The sequence below is a fragment of the Spea bombifrons genome, chromosome 2, assembly GCF_027358695.1.
Source record: "Spea bombifrons isolate aSpeBom1 chromosome 2, aSpeBom1.2.pri, whole genome shotgun sequence".
Lineage (NCBI taxonomy): Eukaryota > Metazoa > Chordata > Amphibia > Anura > Pelobatidae > Spea > Spea bombifrons.
In genome coordinates this window covers 90,723,134-90,740,527 of record NC_071088.1, presented here as the reverse complement: position 1 = coordinate 90,740,527, position 17,394 = coordinate 90,723,134, and the positions used below count along the sequence as shown (strand labels likewise).

The window sequence follows — 17,394 nt, the reverse complement described above, 5'->3', positions numbered from 1 at the left end:
GCGGACGCGCTCGCCGAGTATTTTCGGACCAATGCCACTCCGGAGATTTCGCCCTCCACCCTCTGGCTTGCCCATAAGGCAGTCATACGGGGTCATCTTATTAAAATTGCGTCTGCTCAAAAGAAGCAGAGATTACGTATGATCTCTGAACTTACTGACCGTCTGGTGTCCTTGGAGCTTACCAATAAAGCATCTTGGTCCAAAGACACTCAGGATGAGATAAGGGAGATCAAAGCTGAATTACATAAACTTCAACTACATTACACGGAATTCGCGTTACGTCGGCTTCACCTGCAGTATTATGCAAAGGGGAATCGAGCTGATTCCTTGTTGGCTCGCAAGCTCCGACTCCAGACGTCTGCCTGTACTACCCATTATTTGCAGACTTCTCAGGGTGGGAGGGTGTATAATCCAAAAGACATCGCTGATATGTTTGCGAAATACTATGACTCCTTATATAACCTCCGTCTACAGACGAACTTACCGCAACCGCGTTCGGTGGAGATTGCTGATTTCCTCTCCTCTCTTTCAATCCCTCGGCTTTCTGCAGATAAGTGGGAGGCTTTGGTGGCGCCGCCCTTACCTGATGAAGTAGAGCGTACCATTGCCGGCTTGAAGTCTCATAAAGCCCCAGGTCCAGACGGCTTCTCCAATCTTTATTATCAAAAATTTAAATCTATTTTGGCTCCTCGCTTAAGTGATCTCTTTTCCTGTTTCTTGGAGTCTACACCCCTTCCTGGTGAAATGTCTGAAGCCTATGTAGTCACCATCCCTAAACCCGGGAAGTCCCCTTCGGCTTGTGAAAATTATAGACCTATATCCCTGTTAAACACGGATCTTAAGCTTTACTCCAAATTGCTTGCTAACCGTTTGAATACCTTGCTTCCTACCTTGATCCGCAATGATCAGGTAGGTTTTATCTTAGGTCGTCAACCGTCTGATAATACGAGGCGCATTATTAATATTACCCATCTTGCGAAATCTACTAATACACCTTGTGTGCTGCTCTCTTTGGATGCGGAGAAAGCTTTCGACCGCATTCATTGGGGGTATCTGCTCTCTACGTTGAGGGCTTTTGGCTTACCAGAGAAATTCGTTACCGCAGTTTCTGTCCTCTACGACCAGCCCCGTGCGCGAGTCTATACCTCTGGCTTTCTTTCGGAGCCCTTCGCTATTAGCAATGGCACCCGCCAGGGATGCCCGCTCTCGCCGCTTTTGTTTGCTCTAGCCATGGAACCGCTGGCGATTGCCATCAGAGATCACCCCGATATTGCGGGCTTTCCCATACGCTCCGTTGAATCTAAAATTTGTCTGTACGCTGATGATGTCCTCCTGACACTCACTAATCCAACGATTTCTCTTCCAAATTTACATGCGTTATTGTCTACTTTTGGTAATCTCTCGTACTACAAAATTAATTGGCATAAAACGCAGGCTCTTAATATAGGATACGAGACTTCGGTGATTGACGCCGTGTCCGGGACTTTTCATTATTCTTGGCGTACGGACTTTATTACATATTTGGGGGTCCGCATTACTAAGTCGGCTGGTTCCTTATTTAAATCCAACTTTCTACCGCTTTGGAACAAAATCTGTGACGATTTAAACAGATGGTCAAAACTGGAGATTTCCTGGCTTGGCCGTATTGTCTCTTTCAAAATGAATTCCCTGCCCAAACTGCTTTACCTCTATCGGACTTTGCCCATAGCTTTGCCTTCTGGATTTTTTCGTACGATGCAAACCAGACTGTCTAAATTTTTTTGGCTCCACAAACGGCCCCGGCTTCCGTATCATATTTTACAGCGCTCTAAATTACTTGGGGGTTTGGGGATTCCTAATCTCAGGCTCTATTATCTTGCCTCCAACCTGGCTCAAACCCTTCTTCTCTTTTCAGATCCATCTAGGGTGGCCTGGGTGGACCATGAATCCTTGTTTACTTCCCCATTTTTGCTACGGGATCTTCTGTGGCTTCCTAAGAATTCTAGACCTCCACTGCCGGATGCCTTACCCACGACCTCGCTCTCGTTGGCAGTGTGGGACAAACATAAATCCATGTTGCGGTTTCCTGATCACCTTCTCGGGCACGCTCCATTGTCTTCGTTGAAACCCGCTATCCCTCATGTCCACTTGGATAATTGGATACGTTGTGGTGTCACTACGGTATCCCATTTGTTCTCCGGGGGTCGTCTACGTTCTTTCCAGGACCTGCAGAGTACTTTTTCCCTGCCCAGTCGTGATTTCTTTAAGTATCTACAGGTTCGGCACGTCCTTTCGCAGCATCTGAGGGACCTCCCTGCCTCCTGTCCTGACTCCCCGATCGTTCGGCTTTGCCTGAAAGCCCCTTGTGTTCCGGGGGCCATCTCGGTTTGTTATACTGCTCTGTTGGGTCACGGGTCTGATGACAAACTTCCATTTATGCTACAATGGGAGAGGGAACTTGGCAGGGAATATGATGTTCAAACTTGGTATCATGCCCTCTCCTCGTTTCAGGGGGTCTCAAAAAATGCTACTCACTTCGAAACCAATAGGAAGGTTCTCTTTAGGTGGTATTATGTTCCTTCCAGGCTAGCTAAAATGTTCCCCTCCTCCTCCCCATTGTGCTGGAGACAGTGCGGGGAAGTGGGCTCCATGCTCCATGTATGGTGGGGCTGTCCTGTGCTCAAATCCTACTGGACGGCTGTTTTTCATCTCATAGTGGAATTGTTGCATATTCCAATAGCGGCCGAGGTGGAGATTGCGTTGTTGGATATGTTTCCCCCGTCATTAGCCTCCCCATTGCGAAAACTACTGGGTCATGTTTTGATCGCAGCCAAGGTTTGCATTGCGCGCAAGTGGAAGGACCCAATCCCTCCCACGATTCAGGACGTCTTGTATGCGCTTACTACTACCCGTACTTATGAACAGATGGCGCATTCCGCCTCTAACACTCCACACATTTTCCATGACACTTGGGCGACCTGGGATGAGTATTATACTGCTACATTCTGCCCTATGCCTAGTGGTTATATCCTGAAAGATTTGCGGACCGTTTGGTATCGGAAGGCGACTCTGGCATCTTGAGTACCTTTGGGCTTCTTCTCTTTCTTTTACTGCTTTCTTCTTCTCGCTCTTTCCTCATTCCCCCCCCCTTTTTTTTTTTTTTTTTTTCTTTTCTCTCTCCTTCCTCCCCCATCCCCTCCCCATCCCTCCCCCGTCCCTTCCCCTTCCCTGTTCCTAAAAATGTAAAATCTGAGATCTGTGTGACATATTGTATACATATTATACCCATATGATATTTCTACATTGTTTTTCCGCATTGTATGGCGGTATACTTGTAGTACTGTCCAATTGTAGTGCGCATTTTTTTTCTGTTGTTTTTCTTTATGTATTTACTCCTATGCATTACATGGAGGATTCTTGTGTTATTTTTATGTCTGATCTCAATAAAAATTCAGTTTAAAAAAAAAAAAAAAAAAAAAAAAAAAAAAAAAAAAGCAACGACTATACCATCAAGCTGAAAGAGAGCAAGCCATGTGGCTCAAACACAGCAGTGTGTAAACTGACCACAATTGCCATTAAACATAAAAAAAGATGAGTATACTTTATTGCAATAAAAACTATTTTCTATGAGCGACAGTTACAAGCAGAAACCTTCTGTGTTTTGTTCTTACTGCAAATGGTCCTCAAAAACCTGAGACCTAGAGGCCTTTGACAAGGTGCTGAGATTCTAGAGGTGTATGCCGATGCTATTTACACGCATGCCAGCTGAGTCTGGTTGACAGACCGGTCAGCCTTTACTGAAAGTTGTTCAGTTTGAAATGAAATTGGTTGTATCAAAGTCAGAATTAAGCATTGGTGAACGGCCATTGGCAACCGGATCAACTGTCTGCAAGCTGCCAATGCTAGTTTCTCAGAGAAAGTAGATTTTACATTTCTTAGCATCGTAAATGTTTTGCTCCTTTTAAATGTCAGTCATAGAAATGTATGGAAAATTAGACTTGAATAATTAGACTTAATTCTCATTTAAGTCCTCCCCAGGCTGCCTCCCCTAAATCAGGTCTGAAGAAGAGACCTCTGATGTCCTGAATGCATGTACTTTACATGTTTTTCTGTGTTTTCAACTTTGACTAAAGACTCCATCTTCACTTGGTTTTAAAAAGTCTACATTCATTCTTATTATTCTACAAAAACCTTTATTATTTACACTTTAACCAAAATGCTCAGTGGCACTTCCATTACAGCAGTAGAAGCCAATCACATGTATGCCAAATGCACACCAATGTGCATTTACTATGTAAATCGGAACATCTCATTTAACCTGAGTTCTGGATATGTCATGAAAAATGAATTGCAGTCTCCAAGCTACTATAGTCACCCTTGGACATGCTGTTAATAGTACTTTGGGATTGCAACCTTTATGAGATGGTACAGGATTAGGGAGTGCTGATCTGTCATTTCCTCTAGTAACTGTAAAGTCAAATAAGAAATGAAAAACTTACCTAAATATTTTGGATAAAAATAGTCCTGGAAAGGTAGGAGAAAAAAAAAATGTAAATCAAACCATTCATTAAATACATGTAAACATGATATGGAATTATCAAGAATATCAAAATATTAGCAACAGTAAATATGACCACCTTATTGTTTCTGTCTAACATTTTATCAATTGTGAAAAAACTGTAATGGGTTTTAAAATTGTAACAGACATATTTGTATCAAACCAATAACTTAAATTTCCCTTACAGGACGTCCATTTGTTTTTAAGCTATATTTCAATTAAATCTTTTTTGGAACAAAAGAACTGAACAATGCATACTGTTTCCTATCAATCTAGTTTAAAAGGAGTTTAATTGGACAATTAACTAAAATGATAAATAAAATACTGATACATAGTCATGCTCTACTTGTACCATTATAATAACCAAGGCTTCATCCGAACTGCATCTAGGGGACTAGTTAAAAAATAAACATTACAACTAGACGTGGCTATCGTCTTTTTACATTTCATGTTTAAATACATCACTTAAAATGAAGAGACAGACCAAAATACAATAGTCCCATACAAGAATTGTTGCAATATCTTTCTGTTCTCCCAATGTTCACATAATCTGCCCTTTGTCCAAGCTGTCACACAAAGGGTTCACGTGACTGTAAAAGTAGCATCTAACACAGCAGCTCACTGTGTGGACTGCAACAGATCCTTTTCTCAAATTCTTTTTTGATCATCTAGATTGTAAACTAATGTATAAAATGCTTGTACTGAGACCCAATTAGTGCCTCGTTTAAGTATAAACTAATAGCGGAGATGCCTAAACCAGTGATGCTTATGGCACGTGTGTCAAAATGGACACGTCAAGGGCTGTTCAGTTTTCTTTTTTAAATGTCATATCCCGGCAATATGTGTTCTTTACCTGTAGAATGAAAAAAAAAAACCTCTAGGAGAAGTTGTAGTCTGCACTTTTGCAGTCCAAGTTTTGTGTCAATCAGTGGCAGGCAAAGGTGGGCTGGCCTGGGGGGCCTGGGACCAATAGGTCCTACCTGCACTGGCCCGCTCACAGAGGTGGTAGCCACCGGACGACATTGCTGTATTACCCCACGGTAACATCGCACCCGCCTGCAGCTCTAGGGAACAGATACAAGCAAGGCAGGGTAAGGGGGTGGTGTGCGAGTTGAGGTGTGGTATGGGGTATTTTGTTAGAGTGAGTCTGTTTGTGTCCTATGGTGAGTAGGTGCGCTAGTGTGTATCTTACTTGGAGGAAAAGGGGCCGGGGGCCAGTCAGCTGCATCAACCAGCTTTCTGTGAATGCATGCAGGGGGTCTCATTACTCCTCCTTGAACTCTCGTGCGAGACAGCACCAGACTGCTCACCACTGTACACATGAGGCATGTTTGACCTAACACGTCTCCAGCAATTGAAGGAATTAGGGGTCAAGAAATACTGCACAAGCATCGGGGGGATTCTGCTGATCTTCAATACATTTGCAGGTCAAAATGTTTAACTTAAAACAGGACAGTCAGCTATCCCATGGATTAAAGAGCTGGAGTGTCCCTTTAAGTAACTTTTTCCTAAATAGTTAGTTTAGAGTAAATTAATTTGCCGTTTGCAGCTAGAGAGAGCTGGTGCTGCACAGCTCTGATTTACCACATCACAAGCTATGGAAATCAATAAAATGTTTCATTATATTGTGCTGACAGTTTCATTAGCGCCATAGAAAAGATCAAACCCATTTTTTCCACTTGCTTAAAAAAAATCAAAGGATGTGTATTTCACACATGGAAGATGCTTTCATATTTTATAAGCTGGAACACAGACATATCCAAAGCATGTAACACATTTAACCAAAAGGGTATAATGCTTACTGAGAATTCATTTTTGATTTAAGTAATTGTAGCCCATTGAATAATAATAGTAATAGAGCTCAAGATTTAAGTTCTGTATTAAAACTGGCCCTGGTGAGAAAATGGCAAATATGTTTATATATAAAAATGTTTAAAAGAGGGGGGGGATGGAAAACTTTGGCATCCAGCCAGACCCAAGTAAATGTGTGAGATATATGTTAATTTGTTATCACTTGATAGAAACTGTAACTAAGTTGTGTTATTTGCCGTTGCTTGCACAGGCAGACACTAGCATATTAAAAGGAGGTAATCACCTTAATGCAGGATTTCTAATATAGAGCACAATTAAAACATTTCCCCTTTAACAAATTAAGATTGATGTATCAGTAGATCACAACATTATAATATTTAGACTTTCCCTACTAGGGTGGGTTTTCTAATGGAGCCCCTGAAGCTTGCACTACATTCCCCAATATATGGGGATCCTTAACAGTGTGCACCCCAATACACCTGCCCAAAGAAATGGTGATCATTAGCAGTGTGCACCCCAATACACCTTCCCAAAGAAATGCTGAGCCCTGAACACGATATAATTCACTGTTGGGATTTTCCCCATGCTCCTTGAACCATGAATATCATCTATAGTTTCTTCACACCGGACTAACCAATGTTGGTGACACCTGAACAGCAGAAGTCTGGATCTTAATGTAGATTGCAACATGGCTGTACAGCAGCTTGGTAAATTTCACCCTATGTCATCAAAATATACAACTTCAAATATGAGCTAACCGGCATTCCTGAAAGCCGTACATAAACTTGATCTCTCTAACACTTGTTTCCAGTTACAGATGTTACCAAATCTGGCAGGCATTTGGTACACCACAATGGCAATCCTATCTTGCCACCTTATATTTCCTACCGGTACATATTCCCTATACAGCATTTACTGTGGCTTGCACATTTTAAATGGTTAATGATCATCTGTAGTATTTAAATCTAGGGGTGCATGGATGCATTTATTTATTATTAAAGGCTTTTAACAGCCTCTGAAGCTCTAACGTAAAAGCTGCAGTACTTTGTTCTTGTTGTAGTCATTTTACTGCTTTCCTTTGATATACCGCCAAGCATACTTTGTACTGTGTGAGGAAAAGGGACCTTGGTGACTATGTGTATATCGGGAAACATATATACCCTAAACACGCTTAGGTCCATACAGAATATTATTATTATTACCGTATTTGCTCGATTATAAGACGACCCTGATTATAAGACGACCCCCCAAAATCTGAATATTAACTTAGGAAAAAAAGAAAAAGCCTGAATATAAGACGACCCTAAAGGAAAAAAGTTTTACCAGTAAATGTTAATTCATCTAAACTATTTTTTTTAATAAAAGCTATGATTGAGAAAAATATTTTTTTTTTGTTTTTATTTCTTGTATTTTCCAACCTGTCCCCCAGTTACACACATCTGCCCCCAGGCTTGCCACACCAATATGGCACTGTGGCCCATGATATGCCTTTTAACCCTCTATATGCCACTGTGCCCCATGGTATGCCTTTTGACCCCCTATGTGCCACTCTGCCTCCAGAAATGCCTTATACCCCTATATCCCATTCTGGCATTTAGGGGGTTAAAATGCATATTATGGGGCAGAGTGGCATATAGGGAGGTATAAGGCATTCCAGGAGGCAGAGTGGCATTAAGGAAGTTAAAAGGCATTATATAGAGCACTCTGCCTCCAGAAATGCCTTATACCCCTATATGCCACTCTGGCATTTAGGGGGTTAAAAGGCATATTATGGGGCAGAGTGGCATATAGGGAGGTATAAGGCATTTCAGGAGGCAGAGTGCACTATTAAATGCCCCCTTAACGCCACTCTGCCTCCTGAAATGCCTTATACCTCCCTATATGCCACTCTGCCCCATAATATGCCTTTTAACCCCCTAAGTGCCAGAGTGGCATATAGGGGTGTAAGCCATTCCAGAAATGCCCTACACACACACACACACACACACACACACACACACACACACACACACACACACACACACTTACTTACCGGTGCTTCCAATTTCGTGCTGTATTGCCGGGGCAGCGGGTTGACGTCTCATTCCGCGGCAGCCGGAAGGAGGTGGAGTTGGCAGCGGGGGTTTGTATGCGTCCGTCGCAAATACCTTCCCCGGCTGTCAGAGATCAGGAACTCTGGAACTCTGATCTCTGACAGTCGGGGAAGGTATTTGCGACGGACGCATACAAACCCCCGCTGCCAACTTCACCTCCGGAAGCACCGGTAAGTGTGGGGGGGGGGCGACGACAGGAGGATCCAGGTCCCCTGCAGCGGTGCGGGGGATCTGGATCTTAGTCTCCTAATCAGACCTCTATTTGAGGTCTGATTAGAAGACGACCCCGATTATAAGACGAGGGGTATTTTTCAGAGCATTTGCTCTGAAAAAAACCTCGTCTTATAATCGAGCAAATACGGTATTAATAATAATCCATTACATTCCAACGTGCATCCTATACAACTTCCAGAGGGTGACATGGGGAATATAGTAAATATGTTTCTTCTGTAAAATAAGGGAAAATGTGTAATGAAAAAAGCAGATTTACTGTTGACTATGGTTAAAAAGATGGCATTTACTCTGGTTATATCAGGAGTCTAGTAAATTAGGCTCTATGATGACATCTGAGAGGGGTAACCTCATAACCCCTCTATCTACAGCAAGCCATTACCTGACAATGAACGAATGATTGCCAAATTCTGGAAAATAAAGCAATTACTCCAGGAAGAAGTAATAAACTGTTTTATGATCACCTACATAATAGATGAGCACAGTAATTATGTATAGCTTTCAGTGGATACTAAAAAAGAACAACACTGAACAGCCTGAACAGATAAGAAAACTTGGCTGCATGATTATTTAAAAAAAATTGGGGGGCAATGTTTTGTTGGTCTTTTCAGTCTAACTAAGTGTGTGAGTATTAATGGGCCAGACAATCGGGATCAATGTAGTGAGTTATTCCCTTCTTGATGCAGCCGCTGCAATATTAAACATCTTCCACTCCAGTGGACTACAGATTCCAACCGTGCAATGAGTAAGATACAGGCAATGCAGAATGCTGTTGGTTGCTTACAGTATAGCTGGATCACAAAATGTATGGGCAATGATATATCATTTCCCCCCCTCCAGTCTTACCATTTAATTACGTTTCAATAAATGGGACAGAACAGCTGCAGCAATCCATACCGAAACAAAATGGCTACCATGACCCCATTATCTATATTTACTCTCGGAGGAGGTCAGGATTTCTATTCATAAGGTCAAGAGGAACTCAACCAGTAGCAGTACAGTCGGCCTCTGGCTATATGTCCCATATGTTCCATCATTCTTTGTAAATTAGGAGAACACAATAGAGCCCTTTAAACACAGGTCTACCCTCCGATATACTGCATGGAATTCAGTAGCAAGGCTACCACTACCATATGTTTTATGGGAAAATAAAGAAGAATTCACACGTAGTAGCTTTAAGATAAATGGTAAAAACAAACAAAAAATAATAATAAATTGGCAATTAAAGATACACTCCAGCCCTCATATGCATTTTAATGAATGGAACCTCATCAGTAAGGTTTTTTTGTCATTCAAGTGCATAGAGGGATTCATCAGAACCCCATGTGTGCATTTGCTTAGTCCCCCCCTCCCCAAGCTTTACGCCTTCCAGGAGATGCATTTGGTCGAACGCATCTTGTGCTTAGCAATGCGCACGATACTCACCACCAACGCCAGCTTTGGTTTAGAAAAAAAGGTTTCCAAAGGTTCTAAGAACATTAGCAGGGCTCCTATTGATTTCAATGACTTTTTAAAAATAAACCAAAGGCATAAATTCATATTAAGTTACACGCATTTGTATGATGAGGCTGTCTGTGGTAGTATACTGTCCATATACTGCGTGTAAAGCATTATTCATATCACGTGACACATAGCCAACTTTATCCATGAGTAAGCACTTGAACTTACAAGAACTCAAATAACTATCTAGCAGGCCTATAAAGAATTAATTATATGTGTGTAACTATAATATTACTAATATTGAAGCAGCTGAGTCAAAATAATTATGGGCTTTAATTTGTCTCTTGAAAGGCAACATTACACTATGTGTTGCTCAGTTTTTTCAGGAATATTATTTGCTAATAAAGAATAAACTCCACGACCACCGAGTATACATCAGTTCTTTGGGGTCTCAAAATGGGATGTATCTAAACATGCTCACCGCTTTCTTAAAGGCTTCTGTAGGGTATCTACAGTCACCCAATACCCGGGAAGGACATTCAATAATTATGCACCAACTTCCTCTGCTAATTTTAAACCTGCTTGCTTTCTAATCTAAAAAGGTGGACATTCCCCTCCTTGGGCAATGGGATGCTAGAAATGGTCAGTGTGCAATCAATACATAAGGAACATCAGAGATTGCCCCAACTGCAACATGCTTTACTGCGTCCTTGCATATTGCTCTACTTCCTCTAAAGAAGCAAATAAAGAAGCGCCCACGAGACTGCATCTAATATCCAACTCATAGCGTGCTTAGAACACCAAAAAGGCTACTTACTGTTTCCAAATCATTCTCAAAGACTTCTCTGGCCTCCTCTCTGCTGCACTGCTCCTCCACACACTCCCGCTCTAGGTGGCCTTGCTTGGTTTCCTCAAATATAGAGTTGGCTCTCTTCTGCCTGTGGCGTAGAAACTGTGCAGCCTCCTGGGCAGGGAGCAAGACTTCTGAGTCCCACAGAGAAAACAGACACAGGACCCTATTAGTTACATATACATATATATATTATATATATATACCACGTCAATAATATTGTACAACGGATTCATTAAAAGATACATTTTTTAAAGACTGTGTCAATACATTGAAGGTAAAACCTCGAGGGTAAACTGTCAGGATTAATGTGGCTTCAACAGGAATAATAAAACCCAGGGGCTCTCAAACTACAGAACGCAGACCAGCAAGAATTCCCAGGACATTCAATGCTGTTCTAAAGGTGATCAAATAAAAATATCAGTATGTTGTTGTATGCGTGCATAATTCAGCAAAAGTGCATGTATGGGGTTTAAACCTTGCAGAGAATTTCGGCTATTTTATTCTATTTACTTTTTGGCATAGAATATGAAGGGCAGCCACCATTGTAAAAGAGATAGTTGTCAAAATGACTGACGGCTTTTTACAGCAGTCAAACGTAAAAAAAAGGAGAATAGGCTTCAACATACAAGAAGAACGAGACGAACTTGGCATTTAAATGTTTTTTTCCCAAAAAATATTTTACAAATTCTAGAATATTAGTATGTGAAGACTCATTCCTGAATGTGGTTGTAATATAATACAGTGGTGAAGCAGTTCTTGTGTCCACTTTTTTTTTTTCAAGGTGCTTGGTTTAAAGGAACACTTCATCCATCATATATCATATGCACTTTAATGTGTATGATAGCTGAGTGGTCCCTTTAAATTTTAATGTAGTCCTCCTTGCAAATAATTCTGCAGAGTCCCATGCGTACAAAGTATTTTAACATGCATTCTTCCTTGGTGAGGCTGCATGTACATGTCTATAGAAGTCAAATAAACAAAAGTCCCACAGGACTTAAGTATTCTCTTAGAAGAAAATACAACAATGGTAGAAGAAATATAGCAAGGACAAAATATAAACACACACATATATATGTGTAGGTTGTATAAAATTCCGGTGGTTTGTGTAAGATATAGATATATTATTATTATTATTACTTTATAATTTATTTTTTGTAATGCAGTTACGAAATGATTGTTTAGAATATGCAGGTCAAAAATTCATTTAGTAGAACATATGTATTTAATGTGCTCCATCTTCTCCGCTCACATTCACCTAAATGGACTGCACTGAAAAAACACAATTAAAAAAAAAAAAATGTTTTTTTAAAAAAGAATCACATAAAGGATACAATTGCGGTGAAATGCTGCCTATAGTCTTAGTTATTCTAGACATCCTGGTGGGTATTTATAATTGAAAGCATCTTGCAAGAAAAAAAACACGGAGACAAAGCTCAGGGTAGCTCCACAAACTATTGTATTCAGATCTGCACAGACTACAACTTCCATCCCATGGATGCAAATGCAAGAAATATGCCGCTAGCCGCATCTAACTCATTGCTGCCCTCCAGGAGCATCTTTCTCAGGTTATTTAAAAGGCTGGTATGGGTCAAAATTTGTGACAGCTATTCAGCAAGTTGGAAACTTCATTCACTAAGAAGATGCAGAGCAAATCAAGCAAAGCTAAACACTTTTCCATGCAAAAAAGAAAATGTAACAAGAAAAAATACAAATTTATTTTAATGATGTTTCCCATTGAAACCAAAAGAGATGTGATTATTTACATTGTTTCACTATATAAAATAATAAATAATATTTGTATTATTATTTCCCAACCAGAGGCATAATAGGTGAAGCAATCATGGAGGCTGCTGACAATGCAAATCTTACCTTCCCAAACATTTGCATGACAACACATTGGATGAGGGCACCTCCCTGGTGTCAAGATTAACCCTTTAGGCAGACTGCATCTTGAACAGCAGATGTACTACCCCCAGTGGAGGGGGCAAACATCACACAACCAAGCAACCAGTGATCATGCAAAATTATCCATCCACACTTTTAATGAGATTGGGGTGCCTTCCACCCCACTAAACAACCCCTAGCATGCAACATAGAGAGCAGCTCCTGTACTCACTGCTATGCAGGGGTTCTGCTGCCAGCAGGATGAGGAGCAGGGCGGCTGTCAGGGAGGAGATGGTCGGCATGTTGTGTGCAGGAGACCGGCAAAAGAGAGCTCTGTCCTTCCTCCTGTTGGAGATCGAGATGCTTCCTGAGCCAAAAATCCCCCTCCAGCAGCTCCTTAGAAAGAGAGAGAAACATTCACAGCCAGCAGCAGGCAGCAGCAATCAGCAGCAGCCAGCGGGGGAGTCAGTGGCTGAGCCTCCTTCCCTCCCCAATCTTTTGATAAAAGTTTGCTTGCATACAAAGACACACCTTTATGTGCACAGGCTGCTTGCACGTTTTCCCAGGAGTACAAATGGAGCAGCCTGGCATCTCACTGACATGATGCCAGCACTAAAAATACCAGTCACTTTATTTTAACTTGTCTGTATACTCTGGTCCCTTCTGCCATATAGCAACAGCTCTTAATATTAGATCCCTGATTACGCTTACCAGTAAATTTGACAGCTGTTACTGTTTTATTTTAAGTCAGGGTGGCAAAAGTAATATTTAGAATGATTAAAATATTTAAATCGTATAAATCAAGCTTGCGAGCAGTCTTCTCTTTATCTAATGTATCAGTTTCTCAGTCTGCCAATTCTAGTTTTGTCGTACCCTTTAAATATATGTATTGTAAAAAAATGTAAATTGTAAATTGTTGGCGCTATATAAATAAAAGATAAAAATAATAAGACGTCATGGAGTATTCCCAAGCCCTAATTTGGTTTTCAGAGAATCAATGGAATCGGAATAATGAGAACAAACCCTTGGATTCTACAGTACGGCAGGCAGCATGATCCAGATGCTGTAAGCGCAGGCAGGATTTCTGCTTGTATGCTCCGTGTAAACCTCAAAGTCACTTTGGGTATTGGATAAAGTGCGGTCAACCGGACACAAAGCAGTGAGCACAGTGATCTGTGACTGTGGCTCCTCCTATGCGTGTGCCTGTTTGTTTACAACAATACACAGAAAGAAAAGGGTGCATACAAATGCTCTATTATATGGCACCACCTGCTGACTACATGCAAACAGCACGGACTGACCGCACGCTAAGTGAGCCAGACAGCTGCTGTACCACCAGCCAATAAAACCGTGGACCACAAAGTACGGTCAATTGTCATGCATGACCTGATTTATTTCACATGAGAATATAAAAAAAGAATTGGTTGATTTCCATATAATTTATGAGCGAGTTCCAATACTGTAAAGTAGAAATATAAAAGGACTCCAGATTATGTGTTGCTGGTGATGAGTTGCCATATATACACATTTTACACATCATTTCACAAAGTGTTTTACAATTTACAATCAGAAATGGGCACTGAAATTAAATTGTCAGATAATAAGGAATACGTATTCCAAACAGTACAGATATTTCTTTAAAAGGTATTCATGTACTCGTATTATGCCACAATTCTTTTCTAAAAGTAGAATGTGGCCTTGTCCATTGTATATAATTAGAGCAACTGCAAATATAAAGATTAAAGTGACCAATCATCTTTCTGCTTTCCTTTTTTTGTAATTCCCAGGCTTATCAATAGGGAGGTAATTACGAAGCACTTTCACCTGTCTTTTGACAGATCTTTTTAATGTGTAGCGATACATCACATATATATTACGTGGCTAAAAGTATGGGGACACCCCTCCTAATTATTGAGTTTCAGCCACACTCACAGGTGTATAAAAGCACACATGCATGTCATCTCCATAGACAAAGACTGACAGTCGGGGGTGTGCGAGCTGTGCCGCTACACAGGGCGCCATGGCAGCAGGAGAGCCATGCGGCCGTCCCATCACCATAGCCAGGGCCGCGCCGAGGCGGATGCACGGGGTGCACAGCACCCAGGTGGCAGGGAGAGGAGAGACAGGGGCGCCGAGTGGTCTCACATGAAAACGTTTTCAGCAACCGCTCAGCCCCCCTTATCTCTCCTCTGCTCCCTACCGCTGCCCTGACTGCGGTGGTGGGAATGCAAGGCCTTGGTCGCGGTGTGGTGCTTCATGATGAGCGCCGGAATATGACATCATTTCCCGACGCTCAGCAGTGAAGCTGATGTATAAGTGATTTTGGAAAAGGCAAAGATCGCATAAGCAGGGTGTTTGAGCTTCGGGGACCAAGATGGCGCAGACAGGGTGTTTATGAGACAAAGATGGCACAAGGCGGGCTGTTTGGGGACAAAGATGTTTTACGCTGGGCTGTTTGGGGCCAAAAATGGCTCAAGCTGGGCTGTTTGGGGACAAAGATGACTCAGGCTGGGCTGTAATGTGTGTGCGTAACCTGGGTGCTGGTCAAGTTCTATGTGGACACCAGGGCTGGCCTTTGGGGTGTGCAACCTGTGATCTATGCCTGTAATTTAGGGTTGTTTTATCTATACCTTTAATGCTACGTTTATAAGCCGGATCTGTGTGTTATTCTGTTGATCTATCTCTGTTATGCTATGTTTCCATACATTATTTATGTATACCTGCAAATACAGGGTTTATGTATCTTATTTAGTTGATCTATACCTGCAGTGCTGTTTCCATGTGTTGTTTATTTGATCTATACCTTCAGTGCTGAGTTGACATGTGATCCCCAGTTTATTTTGTCCTAGAAGTCAGAAATATAATGATGTTGATGAGATAAAGTAGGAGGGACTGTGTGTAGGGGGGTACATATCAATGACTGATAGGTAGAATTAGTCAAAATAATGGGGGTGGTCTCCTTGATGGTTATGGCTATGATTGATGGGTCCAACAACCTGTGGGAGTTTTTCCTTACTTTTTTTTTTCGCTCTGGTCAATCAGCATTTACAATAAGAGGGACAAGCATTAGATATATGTGTGGTGATGCCATTTTAAGTTGTCAGTAGCAGCAATTACAGACTAATGAGATATGGGGTGTGAGAGACATTTAGCTTAACAAAGGCTCAAAATGCATTGTTTTCAATGGGTTTAGGGACCGCCCATTGTCCTTAAGGGGTTAATGCTCATTACTCGTATACAATAGACTTGGGCACTAGGGGGCTCTTCGTGTTCGTCTTCGTGCTCGTCTTCGGGGGGAAAAAATCTTCGTATTCCGCGAATATTCGCCTGTTCCTGTCTTCTCTTCGGGCGAATATTCGTGAACATTCTTCGTGTTCGGTTTTTCTTAGTTTTTTTCCGGTTAAGGGGTTAATACGGGGTTAACGTGTACCGCAGCAGCTCTGGCGCCAGGAGTCAGCAGGGGGCTTGTCTGCCAATGGTTGATGGCAGATGAGCCCCCTGCTGGTGACCAATAGGGTCGCTCATACAGACTGTTAAACTCCTGGTACCGTAACTTGTCCGGCAGATGCCATTGGTCTCCCTGTTAAATGTCCGTACGAACGACCAATAAAGTCGCTTGTACGGACATTTAACTGATAGAACAGGGAGACCAGTGGGATCTGCAGGGTAAGTTGCAGCATTGGGGTTTTAAAAGTCTGTACGAGCGACTCTATTAGTCGCTCGTACAGACTTTTAGGCTCCTGGTGCACTTGTTGCACCTTAAGGGGTTAAGGGGCCGTGCGAGTGAGCCTATTGGTCGCTTGCACGGCCCTTTAACCTACGGATTTCCGTAGGTTAACGCAGCATCGAAGCATCTAACGCAGCATCGAAGGGGTTAACGGGAGCGGAAATCCATAGGTTCGCTGTCAGGGGTTACAAAGGCCGTGCGAGTGAGCCTATTGGTCACCTGCAGGGTCTTCCTCTGGCATCAACCAATTGGTTGATGCCAGAGGAGGTCCCTGTAAGCGACCAATAGGCTCATTCGCACTGCCCTGTAACCCCTGACAGCGAACCTGCGGATTTCCACTTCTGTGAACTGTCGCGATGCCAAGGTAAGTTAGAAGGGGGGGGGGACTGGTAGACGAAGACGATCACGAAGATCTTCGTGGTGTGTGTCTTCGTCTTTGTTTTACCGCCGCTGTCTTCTCTTCGGCGTGTCTTCGGAACGAACACGAAAACGCACTCCGAAGACGAATGCACAAGTCTAGTATACAATACTGCAAGTTAAGTAATAGTTTATTTTGGTGCAGAAAATGTACTGTTGTGGGTTGGATTGGAGAAAATGTAGTGACTACTTTAGTGTATTACAGGGACTGTAGCAGACATTTTTAGTTGATTAAGACAGTTGCCCATTTCTGCTACCAGACAAACCTGTAATTTGTGGACAGGTTCATTTTTTTTTTATAACCTATCATATCAGCTATTATTCTTCATTCATAAATAAATATTGGTGAAAAAACCAAGCATTATAATATATATTGTAGGGGACAGCTCACACATGGGGC

General features: G+C 41.9%; 1 protein-coding gene across 2 annotated transcripts in view; it reads right to left on the bottom strand.

Moving 5' to 3' along the window:
- GAS6 (growth arrest specific 6) overlaps positions 1–13,982 on the bottom strand; it is a 42,830-nt gene extending 28,848 nt beyond the window's left edge. Inside the window, exons 1-4 of one of the 2 annotated variants that reach the window (XM_053455146.1) lie at positions 13,874–13,982; positions 13,083–13,246; positions 10,931–11,097; positions 4,479–4,503 (exon numbers count right to left, since the gene is read on the bottom strand). In XM_053455146.1, coding sequence (XP_053311121.1) covers positions 4,479–4,503; positions 10,931–11,097; positions 13,083–13,152 — 262 coding nt within the window. In that variant the 5' untranslated portion in view covers positions 13,153–13,246; positions 13,874–13,982. Of the gene's footprint in view, positions 1–4,478; positions 4,504–10,930; positions 11,098–13,082; positions 13,764–13,873 lie in introns of those variants that run through there. The other variant, XM_053455147.1, reaches the window with a different exon arrangement.
- Positions 13,983–17,394: the final 3,412 nt, after the last annotated feature.